This window comes from Alligator mississippiensis, chromosome 3 (genome assembly GCF_030867095.1).
Source record: "Alligator mississippiensis isolate rAllMis1 chromosome 3, rAllMis1, whole genome shotgun sequence".
Taxonomy (NCBI): Eukaryota; Metazoa; Chordata; order Crocodylia; family Alligatoridae; genus Alligator; species Alligator mississippiensis.
The window spans coordinates 208,456,517-208,479,570 of NC_081826.1; the positions used below are offsets into that span (position 1 = coordinate 208,456,517).

Below are 23,054 nucleotides of genomic sequence, written 5' to 3' on the forward strand. Positions count from 1 at the left end.
CAAACTGATGCAGTTCCTCTTCTGGGCTCAGTGCAAGGTCATGCCAAGCTGTAAGTAAAGTCCTATTTTGTTTTGGTTTTTTTCCTATGCCTATAACCTGGGCACGCTGGGCAAACTGATGAAGACAAGAAGAGTCTGCTAAAGTGCTACTATTTCCCCCATGTCTGTCAGGGCTCTACAACAGCTTAATTAGTCCTGATTCAGTTTCTATAATTATTTGCTGTATCTCTTATTTTTAGAACAAAACCTTATGAATTTGCTGATATTTTATCAAGTACTACATATGGCAGTTAATGCTGCCTTCTAGATAGATGAAACCTTCAAAGTGCTCACCAACCATCTACTGATATTCTGTTTTGTTTTATGTAAGGATTACATTGAATCCTCATTAATAGCTCACCTTTAAACATAATGAACAAAAGCAACCTTTTAAATGAATTTCTCTGAATAAACAGTATATAAAGATTTTTTTGGGGGGGGAGGGGGGTCAGCTAGAAGCTACTTTGAGAGTTTATTATATTCAGAAGAAGATACCATCCAAAAATATACTTAAAAGAGGGCACACAATAGACTGATAATATGAACAAATTAGGACCCTGTTTACATCTGAAGTAGGATGGAGAAAAATTGAAAAGACTTATTTTGGAGCTTTCTGCATGATTTAAATAAATATATCAATTTTGTATCATATCATGTTTGAAAGTCAATATTTAGATTCCAAACTTAACACAGTGCATGTTTTGAGATCTATATTTCACTTCTTAGTGGATGCATGTACACATACAATTAGCATACCTGAATAAACTCCAGCACCATTTGTGCCAAAGTTTATTGCTACCAGCTGCAGTATTTTCACATGCACCCAGGACCACAGCACGTTGAGCCAGGGAAGTGCAGCCCCAGTTGGCAGGGGATCTAGGAGGTTGGCCTGTCAGTCTAGAGCTCATCTTCTCTGGCTCACCTACACTGTAGCATCCTCATGCCCAAGTCAGACCTGGTCACTGTCTACATGTGCATTGAAACCTGCTAAATAACTCCATCATAGGATAATACTTGTGTCAGGCAGTGCTATCCTACAGTGGAGTTAATTATTTTACTTCAGCCTAATAGTGCCATACGTATAGATGGTTGAGTTAATTAGTCAACTCCACAGTAAAATGCATGTGTAGAAGCCTGCACTGGGACTAGAAGCATGCTTACTACCTTCAGTCTGAAAAGTATTCCCAGATCTGTTTCAATACCAGAAGCACAGATTTACCAAAGCTTTTATATTATCTGCACATGTAACAGATATATAGATCCTACTGGGGCATCCTAGGTACCAAGTAGTAAAATACCTCTAAACTAAACCAAGTGTTAAGCATTTTTTCAGAACTTTTGTTTTACAGTAGTATTGTATAAAACACAGAAACCATTCCTATAAGCCCAAGAAAAGTATATACGGTAAATATATCCTCCATACCAATTTAAGGTAAAAACTCAATTTCTGATATGTTAGAAAAATAAGAAATTACTGGATTTAGGATAAGCCTGCATTCTCCCATCACACTACTGTGATGATATTTTAGACCAAACAGAAATATTTTAACATTAATTTCCTAAAATGTCTTGGCTTTGCCTGGAATCCATATTGAACAGTTTAATTAACATTTTATATTGCTTTGGGGGGTTTAAAAGGAATAAGAAATAGTTATGATTTTGCAGTTTCATTCATTAACTATTACAAATTGTCACTGGATCTATCAGCTATGGCACACTGAAAGGACCACAGGAGCTCAGTTTATACTACTTCCTATTTTGTTTTGGAAATGGAGCCTTGTGTTAATAATCATATTTTAATATTAAATAAACACAATTGCTGATGATAAAAGCAATGGCCAGCATGCAGTGTAAACAGTGTACATTATAAAGATTTATAAACCTGGTTATTATCTCTTTCAGTAACCAAAATTTTGATTATCCGTGTCCACTCCACATTTCCCCCCTGGGTTGCTCAGGCTATAAATACAGAAGGGTGGAAATAATGATTCAAATTAGAAAGCCTTGAAAAGGTCAAGGTGACATTATTTATTATATCACAGAATATACCAGCTTTTACAGTTTGCTCCCACATTCTTGTGCCAAGCATTGCAGGAAGAGCAAGAGATGCAAAATATACTGTATTGACTTGAATACAAGACAACCCTGAATATAAGATGACCCCCTTATAATTAGATTATATATATAGAAAATTTATATATTTGTTACAGTTTTCCAGGTACAGAACCTAATTATCAGAGGTTTACCTTGAATTTGTCCCCCTTCTACTGCTGCAAAAGGTAAAATAAATGTGGGGTTTCAGATAACCCCCTTGTCTTCCCCTCATCATTACTATCAGATCCTGCTCTCACTAAGTACATGGAAGTGAGGGGCAAATTTGAAAACACTGGGTGCATCTACACAAAATGTTTACTGAGAAGCTGCCTAATTAGCTCCACAGTAAATGTCTATACGTCTACACATGTGCCCCTATTAGGGCATACAAAACTAATAAACTCTAGAGCAGGCTAGTACTCTAAATACAGGTGCTACCCTGATGCAGACTAAATATAAGTGCTACCCTGATTTTTTCATGCACAGTAATGCATGTGTATACAGAGGGTGCTTCAATGTGGCCCAGCCAGCCCCTCTGCACTTGTGCCCCAGCCAGCCCCTCTGCAGCACATTGGACCCAGCCAGACCAGGCCTGAGCTGCTGCCAGCTTGGGCTGCTCCTATTGGGCTCAATGTGCTGTGCACAAATAAACTGCAGAATTTTTTACTCTTGAGCACACATTCAAATGGCATGCCTGGGAGCAAAAAATTCTGAAGCAATAAGCTCCGGAGTTTATTTGCACACATTAATGGCACATGTAGATGTGTCCACTGACCTTGAAATAAATATACCTCTAGTAATTTTCATGTAGATAAATTAGCCATAGACGTAGTTCATCCAGAATTGATGCATTTTACTTTTAGGAAACTGCTGCAAGTTTTAGCACAGATACTCCATAATTTTTAAGCAGTACTTTTGTACCTACTTACATATAGTACAAATGATGCATATTGGTCCAAAGTCAAAAGGCTCATGGTTTAGCACATAGTTAATTGGTCTGGGCCCCAACAGAGTCAACAGTGTTTCAAGCCATAATGACCCCATAACTCAGCACTGCTAAGTATGTGTGTGTACTCCAAATACTCACCAAAAAGGATCCATGTGCTAATTCGCTCCCTACTCATGACTGGAAGTCATGAGTAGGGAGCGAATGACTGGGTGTTTTTATCACAAGTCCTAAGATCCTCTGAAAATTGATATGCAGATGAGGCACAGGACAACCTGGTCTGGCTCCACCTCATGGAGGGCAGGACCACACTAATCATATGCAACAGGCTGAGAGAGGGGGCAACAGAGAAATTTTGGGTGAACTGTTTGGGGCCCTGTTTGGTTATGTTTACCAGATATTTAAGGCTGGTGAACAAATAGGAATGATTGGAAATGGGAAATTAAGGCACAACTCAGTTGTGGAAGTAAAGAAAAAGTCAAAATGTATTCAGTGTAGTGGTTCACCCTGACTTGAAAAGAGTTGATACTGAGAGGAGTGTATACCTTATTCAAATGGACTGCACTCACTTATTTTGTGATCAGTTTCCATCAGTTTGTTTGACTAATATAGGCCGAGTGTTTTATAGTTATATCCAATGTTGGCTTTATTTAACCAGCTTCATAGTTGGTTTCCATTACTCAGCACATGATACTTCTGGAAGCAGTTTAATGATAGACAATATATTTAATGAGGTTTGCTTGTATGTGAATGGAAGAGGAGGGGCTTTTTTCCCTGTGCTGACTGGAAAGAAAAACCTCATCCTGCATTTGAATAAATCCTGTAAAACCTCTCATGGTAATGAGCAGGAATCCTGGTTTTTGCTGATAAAAAAAAAATCCCTAATTTTCATATTTAAAAAAGTAACTCAAAATCCATATTTTTCCATGATTCAAATGGGACACAGTGGTCCCTGATAATGAGATGCACCAACATTCAGAATTCCAAATACTTTACTAGCAAGGGTAGCATATTTCACTGCAAATTCTCTCCAGGTTTGTCCCTTGCTATGCCTTTATGTTCTCTGATAGTAAAATATGAGGGGAAATGCTACTACTATTGTTTTTCAGAATGATTATCTCTCCCCCTCTCCTCCCCACCCCCCCAGATACTTTAACTTAACTCACATGAACAATAAAAGTGATAACTGGGGTTAGGTAAATTCCACCCAGGGAAAAATAACAGACAGTTATTGCCAAATCCCTGACTTGCTTACTATGCAGAACTTTAAAAAGAAGAGAAAAAAAACAAAGCCAAAAAACCCTGCACATATTTTCTTACCACACCTTAACCCTAACTGTACAGTTCAAAGTCCAGTTATAGGAAGTTTTTTCAGATATGGCAACTAATTACTTATCTGTGGCCTTAACATGTGATTTACTCATACTTTAGGGTTTTTTTTTCCTGGAGTGTAAGAAAAATGCCATCTTTCATTATGCTTGATTGCAAAATGAGAGAGATAAGTGTGAAATTATTTTTAATGGAATCCACTTGCTCATCTTGCAGGAAGCACTTACCCATGATTATATGTGCACTTTGACAAGAGTGGAGTTTTTACCTTGATTGTCACTCACTGTCTAATTAAATTCAAGACAAGGAATGTCTCTCAATAAGATTGGGGTTATTATTTTTTGTGGCATGATGACATTTTTTATAGATGTTTTGGAAAATTGTATGGTGTTCTACTTACCTAAAATCTTGCCAAGTATGAGAGATTTGATTGCATTGAATTCTGTACCTGAAGACAGAATAAATTTCATCCTTTCATTCTGGTTAATCTGCAATATTGTTCCGTGAAAAAAAATAAAGGTCGAATAATGGAAGAAAATTCATTTGGGATGTGTAGGAAGGGGAGAGAAAGAGGCAAAAAAGAAAAGATAGTCTAGTTAATTTTCCCATAAATGTTAGAAAAACAATTCTCAAAGAGCAAATCAATCAGTTAAAGGAAGTTCAGTTTTACAGACAACTTGGCCTAAGTCCCTCAGAACACTATAAATGTGGCTGAGATACTCTTTTAAGTATCTGAGCATCCCCACCTTAGTTTTATTTTTCTTACCAATTTAGATTATTTTTTTTCACATATAATCTGAATATAATTGGTAAGCCCTATGAAAGCATGACAAAGACTTTTCTTTTTTAAGACAAAAATTGGCATTTAGCTCCAAATGCAACTTTAAAAGATGAAACATTACACTGTGAATGTTGTGCTCTCAAAGCTCTTGGATAAACTGTCTGCTTTCAAAAGCTGATGACAGTACATAATTGTACCCATGCAACACTTCCCTTAAAGTATTGCTTGATTTGTAACATTCAAATCATCAGCATTTATTATACAATTGGGCTTTCTTCCAATACCAGAGTCAAGAAATATGAATTATGTTAGCTAACCTTCCAGTTTTCTTAGAAATCATGAAACACAGTAGACAAGAAACATAGCTTCCTAGCATTTTCTCTTACTCCTAAAAAAAGAAATGCTATGCACCTTAACATCCCAAATACAATACCTTTACAAACTAGGACCAATATATTATTATAGGTTATCATTTAAAGGCAATAGTATTAGTCCTGTTCTCCTAAAATTTAAATAGAAGAGAAAACTGAAAACAATTTTCGGGACCCACATTCATATAGTTTAAGCTGAACTAGAAAACCATTTATTGCCTATTGAAATTAAAGGAGAAGGAGTATCTGACCTTTTAAAATAGGCAAGGTGAGCATCAAAGACATCTTTTAGCCCAGACTTTCACTGTTCAGCAAGTCTGCTACACTTTGCTTTATTTCCTTAAGCTATTAAAAAACAATTTATGTTGGGATACTACTTTTATTGTATTTATTTATTTCATTTTGCTTTAGGTCTTGTACTCTTCAATGACAATCCACTTTTTTTGCTTAACTGAATTACCTCTACAAAGAGCATTTCTTCCTCCCTGTTAATCTTCACGTGGTGAAGCTGCCCGTCGGCCATGCTTTTGAAATTGATGCTAAAGACATCAGGATCTTGATGGCTATCTAGCTTGTACCTGATCTGTAAACTTCCTGAAGGGATTGAGTAAATGATATTTTAGTTTCAGGATTACAGTATGTACAAAATAGCTAGTGTAGATCATATCATATACAATAATTCTGCTTTTCAGGTATGCATTTATAAAGTTGTACAAAGTTTGATTTATGTAAGTAACAGACACAAGAAAAACACAAACATGAAACAAAAAAAAGTAACAGAAAACCATGATTGGCTTGGATTATGGAGTTAAACTATTCCACGGGCACATCTACACATGTACTTTAATGGTCAGCAGACTATTAGTGCAGTCTAAATGTGTCTTAATTTAGTACCTCACATTGGAGGTACTAAATTTAATGTGAATTAGAAAAGGTGCATTGATGCACATGTAGACGTGCCTTATGAGTGGTGAATTTTTACAATTTAGTCTGAAGAGATAATTATTATGGTATTTCATATCAAGAATGTTACAACAAATTTCAATTGTACTACCACAAGAGCTGGTACTGTTCAACAGTCAAAATGTTTTAAAGGTTCACAAACAATCTAACAATTGAACTTTGGTGGGAAGTGAAGTTTTATATAATATATCTCCCCATTCTCTGATACTTACAATAAATCTGTGCCTGTTTGTCAAGAATTCTGAACATTACAACCCACAGAGTTCATTGTTATTTTATGGCTGTGTACACACATTCAGATTAACTGGGAGAATTCTTCCAGGTTTATTCCTGGGCCCTGAAGAGTGCAGAGCTTGCAGTAATGACAGTGTGCAGCTGCAGGGAGAGAGAAAGGGGTCGGGGCTGCGCACACATCTCAGTGTGATCTGAAGGCTCTCTCAGTCTGCCTGACAACAGATGTCAGCAATTCATAAGGGAGCCCTGAGTCAACCTGCCTTGCAGGCTGTCTCTCTCTGCAACACAATGTGGGGATTGTGAAAAGGGTATGTTCTGCTCCTTCCTAAAGCAGCAGAGTCCAACACTGTACCTTCTGGGGTGGAGGACTATGTTCTTTTCTGAGAGAAGCCATGGTATGTACAGACATTCAATCTCCCAGGAGAAACTCTCCTGGAGTGATTTAACTCTGGTTGTTCCCAGGTTATTTTTCTCCCAAAGTGGCCATTTTTATTCTGGGAGAAAATCCCTGTACCATGGTTTCTCCTAGAAAAGCAGTGACTATCCCAAAAGAAACTGAATGTCTGTACAAAGCCAAATAAGAAATGACTGTATGAGAAGACTTTATATGCCATGACACAGAACTACATCATATGAGTTACCAGAGACTCTTTATTTGTTGTAGAAGTATTAGAACTTTTTATCTTTTAGAAGACAAATCGGACATGTCTAATTTTTCTATTCAGTGGTAGTAGGGCTAGATCCACTAAAGGATTTGCGTACCTACAAGCTAGATATCTGAATGACTTGCATTTAGGCTCCTGATCCCCAAAGCTGTGTATCTAGATCTGAGAGTTTACAACCTAAGGTATGGACAAGCTTTACACGTTGATTATCCTAACCAAAATTTGGGTGATATAAATGCCTGGGTGTGCAAGCACTGACAGGGCTTAGGTCACCCTAAAAATGTTGTGCCCAATCAAAAATTAGTTTTCTTCAGATGTGAACTAAGTTTAGATCAGCCTGGGGTTAACACAACCTAACAAAATGACTGCCTTGATCTAGGAAATGCTTGCACACCTTCAGCCCCACGGCTCTCACATGCTTGCATGGCACAGCACAGCCCCAGGGCTCAGAAAGTCCAGCCACTCTCCACAGCCTCAGGGCTGTGGTCTTTTTACCCCCTCACCTTGACTGAGTTATACTTTTACCCATTTGATTAGCCCTGTCATGGGTCTGCCAAGCCTCCTGGACCCACTGGCCCTCCACTGACCCCTTCCCCTCTGCAACTTGCTACTGGCTGCCCACACCTCCTCCAAGCAAGTGGCAAATACTTACATGCAAGGATCCTGACTCAGGTCTAAATGGCTTAAACTAAGTCACCTAAATCTTAACTGGGTCCACAGAATGCTTGTTCACCCCCTTAGGCTTGTGAAATGCAGCAACTAACAGAAAACAAAAACACACGGATATATCTGCACTCTCATCATTCCCCCATAAAGCATAAATGCTGCTATTCACCAGAGAGATCGAGCCTGAAATAATCTCCCAAGGATGTAGGTGTCTACTTCTATTATTAGATAGAACTGAATAGGGCTTGTTGTTTTATTTGGCAACAGGGTAGTTCATGGGGCTACAAAGAGGGTCCAGACTCTATAGATTAATGATGAAGGCACTCAGCTCACAGGAAGATAAAAACAGATCTCTGCTCCTAGGTTTATTTCTGTATTTTATCCACTCATGGTTAATATAAACTGCCCTGGGAGCAGAGATGTAATCCAGGACTCTGCAAGTCCCAGCTGCATGCTCTAAATACTGGGCTGCATAGATGCACTCCATCTTGCACCTTCTCTTCTTTCAAGCAGATAATGTGGAGAGTAGCTGGTGGATAAGGCACTCTCCTTAGTCAGAGGAGATGACTGAACTCTGGTCTCCCACTTCTTAGACAAAGGCTCAATGCCCAAGTTATTGTACATTACATGGGTGGTGGCATCACATTTAAAAATGTGTGTTTTGGGAGTGGCTTGATTTTGTTAGTGTGTTAGATATGACCTACATTCTCTCTGGGGGCTCTTTAGAGGACTCTGGGTTTAGGTAGTAGACAGGTGCAGAGATGTGCAGATCAGGGCAGATCTAGGCATACCCAAAAGCAAAACTCCAGGCATCTGGAGAGCTTTCAGGTAAAACAGAGAAACACCAAATAAGTTCAGAAAGCCACTATTCAGAGGTTTTGAGGTTGCATTGTTTGACTTAGGCATACTTTAGGCACCTAAAGCATTTCTTGGTCACAGCTCATAAATATTGCCCAAACTATAAGACACACACAGTCATCAAAAATAGCAAAGATTTGAGAACAAAGTTATTAGACAAAACTGACTGCTCGCCTAAGTTGGCAGAGGTCCACTGATATCATTTTTTTTTGCAAAGAGTGTACTTCACCGACTTTATTCATCTCCCAAAATGCTTTGGAGTTTAGTATGGAATAATTTGGTCTGAAATTTAGATAAACATATTGTAATATTGTTTATCACAAGCTTACATGTGCATGACATTTTATACTTTGCATGTGTGCAATAGTAACCATCTGTCAGGCTCAACAAAGACAACTTAGTTGAAAATAAGCAAAGAAAAAACTTAATTTGGAATATTTGGTTACATTACCAAAGTTGCTAGCTATTATAAAATTAATACTTTTATCCTACCTCTTTGTGTGGGTGTGGTTGTCAGTTTGTAGGTATGTATGACAGAGAAAAAGATACAAATATGTGGCAGAAGGAAAGTATTTTAATCAGGTATTACTGCAGTAATTTTTCATGTAGAAACCATTTTGGCTCTGCTGAAAAATAAATCTATCACTTAAAGAAAGTGACAACTGGAGAACATAATTTGCTTGTGATTCAGGTCTGAGAATCAGAAAAAAATGTGGTTTGCTTCAACAGCTCTAACATTCCATTTTTTTTTCCTTTTAAACACTCACCGTTTTTGGTAAGAATAACTGAGAGATACTCTTTGTAGAAAGAGCTCACATACAGCAGTAAGCTTGGAGTCCTTGTTGTCCGAAAGGTAAATGCGATTGCTTCCCTGATCAAGGTCATGTCAGCATAAAAAGAAGAAGCATGCGAACTAGAATTTTTAGTTAAGGTGTAATATTCTTGAAAATTATACGTCACTGAGGTACCAGCTCCAAAATAGGCAGACATCTCTGAAACAACACAGAATTTAATTTTGTCAACATCAAGTAACCAGTAACCAAATATCAGGGTTTTCTTCTTCACAGAAGGGATTAAACATATGCACAGTTACTGTGAATACATTAGCAAAGAAATATCAGTAGCACATTACTTAATATCATAGATAAAAATATGAGCCTGGATTGTCCCCACCCAAATCCACACCTGGGCTAGGTACAGGAATTCAAAAAGCCAAAAGCAAAATTGACCCAAGTTGCATGGTTTTCTGTAAGTGGCATACTTTAGATCAGACAATTTCAGTAAACAGAACATGCATTTGACTTTTGGTGGGGGAAGCAAATCTTCCACTATTTTTAAACCAATCTATGTGAGCTGAACTTATGTTCTGTTACAGGTATAAACTGGTTTCTAATCATTTAAAAGTGTAATGTCTGTACCTGGCCAAGGAGGGGATCTCCCCTTATTGAATGGAAGTGGATTCAAACATTTCTGTTGCACCCTCCTTGGTACAAGGTGGAAGCTCTATGGCTCTGAATTCAACATTGTAATAGGGGGAAGAAACCAAGAGGGGGCGGAAAGGGCTAGAGTAAACAGGCTGAATCCAAGGGGAGAGAATATTCCCTTTTTTGCTCAGTGCCTGAACTATAATACAGCGTGGTACTACATTATCTTTCCCACATAGCTCCCACACTCCAGGGACATTTTTGAAAAACTGTCATGACCTGATCCATTGTACTTCTATACACAAGTACTACACCGATAGTATTCTATTCTATACAGACTGGAGATGAACAAATCCTATTACTGTAGGCAATGCCATGCTTTCAGCTGCAGCATATAATTAGTCCCAGGTCCCAACAGCATTTATGTTAATTCTATCTAGCCCAGTTTAAAACTTTTCAAACATTGACTCCAGCCCTAAATGCAATCTTATCCTACAAATACATTTACTGCAGCATATATTTTCAAGATTTCAGGGAAATAGATCAAAATTGTCTTTCTTTGCTATGAGGTATTTGAAATGCAATTTTGCTACGGTGGTATATTTCTTTCCATAGTGCAATGAAGGTTACATCTGGATATCAGTTGAAATGATGCAATATGAATTTCGAGGTCGTTCAAGTTAAAAAAAAATATTTTTTTAAAGAAAAAAAAATATTTATTCTACCAGATTGCAGATTTTCTTCAAAAGCTGATTACTGGTAGTTTCCCCAAGATGACCCCTACCTACAGCAGTGTCTGAATTCATTTGGCTCTTAAGTATATCTCTGGAAATTCATTAGCTGCATAATGATAACAATGATAGAGGCTCATGCAGTTTCTTTAGTATTGTTGTGACAGCAATGGAATACATGGTTGAATGGTATTTTTCCCCCTCAGATTTAAACCACCTTTTGAAATATGCATTGGGAGGACAGAAATCAAGTTGTTTGTTGGTTAACCTTACACAGATACAATCTAATACAAGGAAACCAGAAACAATGAAGAATGTGACAGCATCTTTCATCCACAAATTGTTCCCACAAAACCTAGCACCCTTGGGTCTATCATTTGCCAAAATTAAATGGCTACATTGTTTAAATTTAGTGTTGAAAGTCTCTGTTTTATTGCCTGGAGTTGTGTCTATGTGGGATGCTGACGGAGCAGTCGTTACTGGGCAAGTCATTTAGTACTTGTGTATACTTCTACATATAAGTACTAAATAACTTTTAGTTAGTAGTAGTTGTATGGCTTTAGTAACCAAATGGCTTTTAGATGACGCTGACTGTGCAGTAGCTTGTTATTATTGTGCAGTAACGTCTCATCACGCTTCATGCCACACAATGCTACTGCGCAGTAGTAATGAGATACTGCATAGTCAGCATCTCATGTAGATGCAGCCTGGGAGAAACAGAAGTTATTTTTCTACCCCCAATGCAAATTTTACAAACAGCAGTTTGGAATCCACAGGCAAATTTTTCAACTAGATCATGTTCCAAATTAGATTATTTTGAATAACTGCAAAGAATTTTCATTTTAATAATTCATATTAATGAGACATAATTATAATAGATTTACTATTCATGCTTGCCTTTCTTACAGAATGGCCCCGTATAAGCAGAGAATGTGCAGTCACATGAAAATCCACTGTATTTCTCTCTACACTTTCCTCCATTGTGACATAGGTTACCATAGCTGCTACAATGTCCAGGACAACCTGGTTCAACTCCTGGAGTTATCTTTGCTCTTTCTTCCATGTCAAGGGCTACTCCATTTAACTGCAAGGAACGAATACATCCTAGGAATCCTTTCTGCCTCGATGCAGTCCCACCTGAAATAAATTCACATGAACTTTTAGAAACTGAAAAGATACGATTGCATAGAAATCTATTTATTTTAGCAGTCCATAACCATCCATTATGGGTTTCTAAATATGTAAATCTATGCAGGTGAAAATATTTATAAATCCCCGTAAAGGCACATCTGTTTTGTTTTTGTTTTTCCTTGTTTGCTTTTATCAAATAATTACAGGAAATGCTTGAAGCTTCCAATCCAGATGAAGGGTTTTGTACAGTAAAGCCACCAAGCAATGGTATCTTTCCAAGCATATTTCTATTAATTCACAGCAAAATAATTAGTGCGCATCAGATAAAAAACAAACAAACCTTCTAATTGAGAAGAGGAAGGGTAATCCAGAGTTTAGCTCATTGGCCTGGGGCACACCCAAACACTGCTACAAATCTCCCATGTGACCTTGGGCAGTCACTTAGGACCAGATCCAAAAAAGGTGCCTAAAATACAATTTAGCCACAATTTAGGCACCTAAGTTTTAAGTTAATAAACCACAGAGACCTTGCTTAGATTTCTGAAAGCCTAAATGCGCTGAAGTTTTCACAAGAAAACTTATCTAAGTTCCTACGTTATGGTTAGTATACCTGCCCAGCACAGCTGTCAACTTGTCTGAAGTGAGCATCTTGGGACTTTTCACTCATTTAAAACTATTTGGGGTTAGAAACTGGCATCCCAGTTAAGGGCCTGGTTTGTTAGGCATGCTCAAACTGAGTACAGCACAAAACACAACATTCATAAACATCAGAGAGGTGGGCAGATTGTGCTACTACCACCTACCTTTCATATAAGAACACTCTCTTAGGAAGTGGGCATTCATGCCCACCACAGACTGAAGTTTAGACCCACATAGCCCATATCCCAGGAGTACAGATTTGACCATGGCCATCACAAGGAACTTACACATAGGAAAGCCCAAACAGTCTTATGTAGGAGGCCAGTGTAAGATACTCAGTTCAGCCAAGATGGCAGCAGAACTTTGGGCACAAGTATAATCTTAGAGGTCTACATCCTCCCAAGTACCTAAACAGTTACAAAGGCTTTATGAAGAACCTTTACTTGGAGTTGGGCACCTAAATTCTGCCTTACTTTAGGCACCAATGTCTTTTTTTCCAAAATATGGCTCAATCATTCTTTGTATTGATTCCCCATTTATAAAATGGGGATAGTAGTATTTTTTGCCACCTCATTGCAAAATGAGTTACAGGTAAGCAGATGTTACCTATTGGGAGAGGCTCAGATACCATGGTAATGGAAGCCACGCAAGTACTATAAAGAAATAATTCTTCCTTCCTCTGGATTTCTCTGTACATCTTAACTTCCTTAAGACATAAAACTTCATTAGAGCAGAGACTATCTTTATGCTTATACCAAGAGGGAAGTTATATGTTGCACTTAGACCATACTAAAGGCACTTAAAACACCAATGTCCACACATTAGAGTTTGTTAATTCATACTCAGCCCTCTGTCTCAAAGTTACACCACTTCAAAAGAAGATAAACTTTGGGCTGTGCTACCTAGTTTGTGTTAAGGTAACTTCAGTCTTCCACAGAGATAAAACAAGCAATCTACAGTCCTTCAGCATCCCAGGAGTCACTGCTTCCAGCCCCAAATCATTGAGCCCAGGTGACATAGCTCCTAACCACCTCCCTGCCCGCAGCCCTCTAGTGGCAAATCACAGGCAAGAAATGGTATTAACTCTTAATGTGTAACTATTCACAGGCAGACAAGGTTCCTTGGGTGAATCTGATATCTTTTATTAGACCAACCCAAATAGTTGGAAAACAATTATTAAGCAAGCTTTTGGGTTCAAAAACCCTGTGTCAGGCTAAGGAAGTTTCCCCAGTTGGTGTGTGCTCTTCCTGGATGGAATGAAAAGTAAAGAAGCCAGAGGCTGGGCTGGTATGCATACAAGACAGGTAGTCAGTGAAAATGTAGATTGAGGAGTTAATGGGTGAGAGACAGGCTGCAGGGTGGGGAGAGAGAGAGAGAGAGAGAGAGAGAGAGAAGGGGGATGAAAGTAGACAGATACCTGGGGAGTCAGATGTCAGGCAGGTTACAATGTGTCATAAATACAATGTCTATATTTAGTCCATGATTTTTAGTATCCAGGAGGTTGATGAAGTGGAGTTCATAGGCTCGTCTCTGGGAAGCACTGTGTAAGTTTCCTTTGAGGATCAGGACTGAGAGATTGGAGAGAGAGTGGTTTTCTTGTGAGAAATGTGCCCCCACTGGTAATTGGGTGTTTCTGTCTTTGATAGATTTCCGCTGTGCGTTCATTCTGGTGCGCAGTTGTTTGGTCTCTCCTACGTATTTACCATCAGGGCATTTGGTGCATTGGTTGAGGTATATTACATTTCTGGAGGTGCAGCTGTAAGATCCAGGAATGCTGATGGCTCTGTTGTGGTGTGTAGTAAAAGTGGGGGTGGTGGAAATGTGTTGGCAGGTTTTGCACTTCTTGTCATGGTGCAGTCTGGATCCTTTTGGTGTGTTCTGGGTCTGAGGAAGTTTACTTCTGGTGATGAGGTTAGCGAGGTTCGGTGCTTGTTTGAAGGCTAGGATGGGTGTCCCTGGGAAGATGTTTTTAAGAATAGGGTCTCTTTCTAGGATGGGTTGCAGCCACCAGCCTGTTGCATGGGATTGTTCTCTCCTAAGTGCAGGATTTTTCACTTGTCCTTCTTGACTCTCATGAGATTTCTTTTGGCCCAATCCTTCAATTCATCTAATTCGCTCTGAATCCTAGCCTGACCCTCCAGCATATCTACTACTCGCCCCAGACTGGTGTCCTCTGCAGACTTGCTGAGGATGCACTCTATGCCATCTTCCAGGTTGTTGATGAAGACATTGACCAAAACTGCCCCAGGAGCAACCCCTGGGGCACTCCACTTGATACTGGCTGCCAAGCAGACATCAAGCCACTGATTACTAGTCTCTGAGCCTGATGCTCCAGCCAGTTTTCTATCCACCTTACAATCTGTTCATCCAGCCCATTATTCCTTAGCTTGCCTGTGAGAATGCTGTGGGGGATCTTATCAAGCTCCTGGCTAAAATCAAGGTACACCACATCCACCAGTCTCCTTGCAGCCACAGAGCCAGTCACTTCATCATAGAAGGCAATCAGGCTGGTCAGGCATGACTTGCCCCTCGTGAATCCATACTGACTGTTCAAATCACCTTTTTCTCCTCCAAGTGCTTAAAAATGAATTCCTTGAGGATCTACTCCATGATTTTTCCAGGGACTGAGGTGAGGCTGACTGGTTTGTAGCTCCCTGAATCCTCCTTCTTCCCTTCCTTAAATATAGGCACTACGTTTGCCCTTTTCCAATCATCCGGCACCTCTTCTGATTGCCGTATGTTTTAAAAGATGATGGCCCATATCTCTGCACTCACATCAGCCAACTCCCTCAGCACCCTCGGGTGCATCTCATCAGTCCCCATGGACTTGTACCTGTTCAGCTTTTCTAAGTAGTTCCTAACCTGTTCTTTCACCACTGAGGGCTGCTTACCTCCTGCCCAGATTGTGCTGCCCAGTGTAATAGTCTGGGAGCTGACGTTGTTGTGAAGACTGAAGCAAAAAAAGGCATTGAGCACGTTAGCCTTTTCCGCACTATTATTTATATAACCCCCAAGATGAATATGTTTTACAAATAAATAAATTATAAGTTTAGTTTTTCCCCTTCAAAAGGTTACATTTTAAATATACAACTAAATGACTTCTGGATAACTATGAAAATTACTATGCAAACAGAATCATATGTTAATATGCAGTGATTCTGCTAATGCCAGTCTTAAGCCTCTAAGGATGTCCACTGGTAATGAGATGTTTTCACTAGCCTGAGCAGATTCAGAAATTCTTGAGTAATTGTACACTTAATAAAAAGATAAAATAGTATGTTTGATAATCCCTTAATTAAGAAAAATGCTAAACAGATAAAGTAAAAATTCAGCTTGATTAAATGAACAGGTTGGGAGTTCCTGAAAAGTTAAAAATGCTGTACAGAGTATGCTACTTCTGAAGCAAAATAGACTACAGATTCACATTGATTCAAATCAGCAATAATAATAGAAGCCATAGAACCTGGACATTGTTATCTTAATCAAGTTCTGAAGGGGCAGCAATGCTTTCCAAAGTGGGCATATTCATATTTATAATTAAGTTTAAAAATATTTAAAGGAAGAAAGGTCAATTTGTAGTCTTCCATACTTTTAATACACTATTTGAATGTTATAAATTTACACAAAAGTCACTTTGTATCAGATCTGCTCCAAAATTTTTTAAAGAATAATTATACATTGTTCCTCTAAAACAACAGTTTTAACAGAAGTTATCTATGTTAGGTTTAAGAAGATATCTATCTTGGCCTAATTGAATGAAAAAAAGATGGATTATTTATTCAGATGAAATAAAATAAGTTTTGGAAATGGTTATTCTACAATGTGAGGTGGGTCTACAAAGCTAGAAATGAAAGTAAAACTGTATTGGCCCTCTAACAAATAAATTAGTCATTCCTTTGTCATTGTGATGTTTCTTGAAAAGAAGAATTTTGTGTTCCAGACCCACATAGAAAATAAATGCTTACTAAAGTACACACTACTCCTTTAGATATTGAGAAATATAAATAAAGGACAAAAATACATTTTGTTTGAGGTTGGTCTTCAGACCTGCTGAGTCTTAGCACAGAAAAGAAAGAAAAACAGATACAGTATATAAGGAGCTCTTCAAACAAAAGCAGAATATTTTTCCTTCTTTGCATTAAGCATGTGTGCATATAGTTAGGACTCTAGGCCTCTTAGCTAGCTGAAAAGAGGTGTTTTTAGTGTAAAGGAGGCAAAATAGTTCTGTTATATACAGGATAAACAGTTATTGTGAAATGATTAATAAAAGCAACCTGAGTTGAACCTGGAATCAGGTCTTTGAGTCTTATGAGACCCTCTTTACAGTCTTATGAGAAACACTTAATTACATAGTGGAAGATTGGAATCAGAAGTCTTTTGTATCTTTCTCCTGCATGGATCTTTGATTCATCCATTTGGTGGCTCTTCTTCACACTGCATAATAGCAAACTAAAAAGGACTTTTCTCAAATAACAAATGCAGGGTTTATTTTAATAAGTGCTACATTTTATTTTAGTCAGTACTATATGGGTAGCAAGACTTATAAAAAAAATGCTGAAAGTTTCTTTCTTTTTTTTCTTTCATTCTTCTGGGGCACCCAGGTTCCCCACCAGCCCACCCAGCTTGGTTCACATTGTATAAGCTGCCAACTGCCAAGAAGACAGGTGACCTCCAGTGGCAGTTTCTGCACAGCATCCTAGCCACTGGCATGTTGGTGTCCCACTTTGACCCAGCTGCCTTGATGGCCTGCCCCTTCTGCCCCGGGGGCGATGAAGAGAACCTCTTTCATGCCTTCCTCGACTGTCCTCACCTGCAGCCACTCTTTGTCACCCTTGAGCCGCTGCTGCGGGAGCTGGGCAGGAACCTCTTAGAAAACACCTACATGTGCCCCTACCCTTCCCAGGCAGCTGATCAGGGTGCCATCTGCCTGTCCAACTTTCTACTAGGTCAGGCCAAGAGCCAAGAGCCACAGCAACCGGCTTACCAGGACTGGCTCAAACGATGCCCTGAGGCTTTTCTTCCTCCTGGTGCAGGTGCGCCTCTCACTGGAGTTTGAGTACACTGTGCTCTGGCAGGTGGTGCCTGACTTGGAGGCACGCTGGGCCCTTGAGGGAGTGCTGTGCCATGTGGAGGACGGCCATCTTCAATATGCGCTCCGACACCATGGGCAACCGGGCAGGCTTGGCGGTGGACTGTGACACCCAGATCGTGCTGTGCCCTGGGTGCTCACCAGGCTGCTTTTTGCTTTTTTTCTTTGTGTGGGAAGTTGAAGGTGTTGACACATGTATGATTGGATACAGCAGGTTAGGAATCATGTGTTTATAGAGGGCTTTGGTCTGTATGACTGTGTGGACAGTGCCCTGACTGCATAGTGGCATGTTAGGCATGACGTGTAACAGCGAAGGTGTCTGTCACAGTATGATGTAAGGAAGGTAATGACATGGTGCTCTTGGTTTGATGGTAATTTGTTTGTCTTTGCTTTGTGTATTGGAGCTGGACTCTGGAGGGGCCGACTTTTTGTACCCTGAATCCCTGAATAAAGTAGTTAAAAGTCAAAAGTCAAAGTCTTTCTTTCTTTCTAACTCAGTTTTTGATAGATAGTCATAGTTAAAATTCTAAGGAAAGCAATAAAAATGACCAGTTAAATCCAAGTGATAAAGCTACTCTATTATGCATTTGTTAATAACATTTCAATCCCACCAATATTTTCCAAATAGATTTAGAACTAATAGCAGGGATGAACAATCTGTAAAGGATTTTGTCTCTATTTTTTTTCTGCTCAACTTCATATGACCTTAGAATAAATCTATTAATACCATCAACTTAGAATTTTTTTAGTAAATATCCTCTGCCCTTGAATTTGTACATACTTGACAGAGGTATAGGTCTAATAATTCACTTGATGAAGATACAATATCTTGTATGCTTCCTGGTAATTAGATACAGTGATTTATGACTGAAGTCTAAAATCTGTTCCAATCCAATTGACAAAGTTTTTAACGTGGTTTTTAACTTTTTTAATTCTTATTATATATCCATGTAATTTACCTGGGTCTAAATTTAACTAAAACCTTTGGATGTTATGGATGTATACCATATAGCTTTTAGAGGACACTCATACTGGGCTGTGATTATGAACATAAAAAGAATATTTTTTGGAACTATAATGGGATAAAGAAAGGAAACGTGAGTCCAAGTCCTGACTTGGGCAGGGCACTTGAGGCTAGTTGCAATAAAGGATTTAGGATCTGTACTTCCTAACATTTTGGATTATACCCACAATCTGGCTGGAATTCAAAACTGTATTTTAGGCAAAAAGGTTCCCTATAAAGTACATAGGGTAAGTTAAGAACCTCAGAAAAGCAATCCTCCAAATTCTGCTTGCTGAATCGAAGACAGCCTAGTATTAGCCAATAGGAAATGTTAAACAACAATGTGTGTCAATGCCGGACCCTCTCTGGAGCCTACATGCCTAAGTCAGGGGGCAAGGACGTGCCTTTGTCCACTCAGAATTAAAAAACCACCCTGGTTTGCTCCTCCTGAAATCTTCAGAAGATGTCAAATAGACATCATTGCTCTATTCTAGAACCAATTGTGCCATATTATGGAGTAATTCTTAAGCTAAGAAAGATCTTTTGGGGATAGAAGTTAGAAAGCAGATGACCTTTTTAATATCACAGTATTTAGTAAACACCTTCTGCTGGACATACAATTTGTAAATCCTGTCTGTGAAATTGCTAAGTTACATACCTCTGAACCTCCAACAAAACCTGCAGAAATGAGACAGCTTGTAATTCTTGCTGACTAAATTCAAAGAATGTCTATATGAGACACTTACTGCTCAGCAGCTGAATAACACTGCGTAGTAGCATGCCGGTCAAAAACCATGCTAATACTCTACTGTGTAGTATTATTAGACTAATGTACAGTAAGTGTCACAAAAATGTGCATCAGCACTACTATGCAGTAGCGCAAGTTACTACGCATTTAGTTAGTACTTCATTAAGCACGTACTAAATTAAATGTGCAGTTACTACTGTTCATTAATGCATGTGTAGACATGCCCACTGTAAAATAGCAGTCTTTTATTTAATGTCAAATTTAAACTACTATGAAAGTCTTATACTCTCTACTTTGACCAACATCTTTGACCAACATCTAGTTATCTTTATTGTACCTTCTTCCATCCTTTGCAAAGGACATAAGTCTTCGCTCCACCATGTGGTTCATTTTCCATTCATGTCATTACACTTTATCTAAACACAAAACACCCTATTCCAGTGTGTCAGAACATAATCTTTATTGAAAACATTCCTTAGGAGTTGCTTTTTCCATTTAGCCCATGACTTTCATCCAGGGGCAGATCCAGAGGGGGTGCAGAGGTATGGCTGCACTTCCAGTTTCCAACCATGCAGCAGGAGCAGCAGCCACACAAATGCTTTTTAAGTTCCCTTTTTTTCAGCACCACTTTTTAAGTCGCTGAAGAAGACTCCTCCTTCCCTTCTCCACCATGCTTAGAAGTATGCCCCTTCCCCTCCTGTCCCCATCCTTTCCTCTTCCATATAGTTGTATGTAGTTATCCTTAACACTTTTATAAAATCCATATTGCTTAATAAAACTTCCATAAAAGCTATTCAAGTTCCAAAATATTAGGTCTGTCAAATGATTAAAAAAAAATGATCATGAATAGCTGTGTAATTAAGAAAATTAGTCACAATTAATCAAGATTTTAATCGCACAGCTAAAAACTCAAAATTATGTGAAGAAAAACTCAAAATTATGTAGGTACTTTGTATGGTTGGGAGTAGGGGTGGGGTGTGTGGGGGGGTGGAATTTGTGAATGTGTGGGGGCTGTGGGTGGGTGTGTGCAGTTTGGAGCCGGGGGGGCGGCACATGAGGGTCTGGAGCCCGGGGAAAAGGGACCTCTGCATGCCCTGGCAAGTTGTGGGGTATTGTGGGTCAGGAGTGAGAGGCAGCAATAGGACTGGTGGGGCTGTGGCTTGGAAGTGAGGAGAAGGGGCAGGGTACGAGCATATCACTGCCCCCCTCAATCATATTACCCCCCCACCCCAGGTGTCCTCTTTTTTAAAAACTAGAAATATGGTAACCCTACAGAAATACAGCCCAGTGGCATGTAGAGCAGTGCCCAGCAGGTATGTCTGTGGAGGGAAAAAAGGTGTGGGGGACGGATTGAGGAAACTATGGGGAGGCAGGGAGTGGGGCAGGGGCGGGGACTGGGGTGAATGGAACCCTGAAGCTGGGGTGGGTCATGGGACAGAGCTGTGGGCTGCTTATCTAGGAAGATGGGGGAGCACCTTCTGGCCACTGTGCACACCTGGGAGAGGCATGGGGAGCATGTGCCCCCAAGATTTGTGCATGGAGAGAAGGTGGGCTGTCCACTGAGGCTGGGGCTCTCTACCCTGCTGCCTCTGCCCCAGGAACCACACACTGGCTGTGCTGCATCCCCTACCTGCTCAGCAATGGGAAGTGCAACATGGCATTGCATGGCTTCCCATGCAGTAGGGTACAGAGCAGTAGGGGCAAAGGCAGTAGGGTACAGAGCCCAATCCGTAGCAGGCAGCCTACATCTACCCCATGTACAAATCAGGGGGCACATTCCCCCTATCCCTCCTATGGGGGTGCACTTAGGGGCCCTGAGCTACACCCTGCACTCTTAAATGAACTGCCCCAGCCCCAGGATCCCATTCACCCCAGCCCTTGCCGCTCTCCCTGCCCCACTCCCTCCCTCACCATGGAGGCCTTGATTTCCCAACTCTTTCACATCCTGATATGGCATCGATATATAAGTGCACCTCTAAATGTGTGTGTGTGTGTGTGTGCGCGCGCGCACGCGCGCATGCACGGGTCTCTCTGTTTGCCCCTGTATGTGTGTGTCTGGCCCTTCCTGCCTTCCAGCTGCAGCAGCCCAGAGCCTGCATCTGGGCTTCCTTGCAGCTCCTTGGTGGTGGAGAGGAACCAAGGCATGGGCTCCTAAACCACATGCATGATTAATGCATTAAAAACATTAACAAGTGAATTGTTCTTCCATTAATTGCACAAGTCAGCACCAATTAATTGATAGCCCTAAAATATATATATTCAAACATTAACTTGTTTCTTATTATTACATTCATATTTGTTTAACTGTATATTTAAATATGGTAGTAGCAATATTTATATGCCACCATCATATGACATATTTAGATTTGATGTAGATGATGGTTAAAACAGGACTGTTTAAGTTATACAACCTCTCCCCTCCCCTCCCCTCCCCTCCCCTCCCCTCCCCTATGGTGGTTCAAATAAAATACAACATATTTCTGAGCTGCTAGTGGCATTGAAAAACCAAATCACAGTCCCTTCATCTCATTTACAATAGTAATTAAACTCAGCATGTGTATCTTTTTCTAAAAATGCTAGTTAAAAGGCAGAGGGCCAGACCCCACTGCTGTTGCTCATGCAGACTCCAACCAGATTCCTTGGGAATTTACCTGAATAAGAGCCATAGGTTCAGGTACTGAATTTGTAAGCCAACTCTGAAAACAGACATATTTTCAACTGGATTTTATATTAAAGTCTTCACAGCACTGTATTAACTACATCTAAAAAAGCCACTTGGTTGTGACCATTTCTTTTTACAGCCTGATAATTAGGAAAGTTCTATAAAGGCACTTACCTACAAATAGCTGACTGTTGAGCTGCAAACGGATATGCCCATCAGATGGAGCAATGTGAGTCCTTTGAGGAAGCTGATCTATTTGTAATGATGCCTCCTTGATGTTTCTTTCAGCCTTCACATAATGCCACTGGTTGTCATTTAAGGGAGTGGGTGATTGCACTGTAACTTCATTAGGTCCATTTCCCACATCAAATGAAAAGGTCACTGCAGCAGGAGCTAAAAGCATAATCCAGGTAAGAGTTTGCTCAAGTTAACTCACATGTAAAAATGTTCAGAAACTTGGGTCACAAAAGTAAAAGTCACTAAATGGCACAGAGAGGTACTGTCTCAAAATGTCTATCCTATATTTCTTCTTTCTAGCTATGAGATAGTAAGATTATTTGTTTTATGTGGAAACTTGATTTCAGCAGACCCATCCACACATTTCACTCTTCATATCATCAGGTATTGAAAGCAAAAGTTTGCCTACAGCATGAACACTGAGGTGATTGAGGCCTCATAGTG

At 39.6% G+C, this 23,054-nt stretch overlaps 1 protein-coding gene across 3 annotated transcripts in view; it reads right to left on the reverse strand.

Annotated features, from left to right (window-relative positions):
• The window catches only part of CNTNAP4 (contactin associated protein family member 4), a 462,372-nt gene that overhangs the window by 21,512 nt on the left and 417,806 nt on the right, over positions 1-23,054 (reverse strand). For all 3 annotated transcript variants that reach the window (XM_019478107.2, XM_059724866.1, XM_059724865.1), the window contains 5 exons: positions 22,548-22,766; positions 11,999-12,238; positions 9,714-9,938; positions 6,021-6,154; positions 4,809-4,896 (listed from right to left, as the gene is read on the reverse strand). In XM_019478107.2, coding sequence (XP_019333652.1) covers positions 4,809-4,896; positions 6,021-6,154; positions 9,714-9,938; positions 11,999-12,238; positions 22,548-22,766 — 906 coding nt within the window. The remainder of the gene's footprint in view (positions 1-4,808; positions 4,897-6,020; positions 6,155-9,713; positions 9,939-11,998; positions 12,239-22,547; positions 22,767-23,054) is intronic.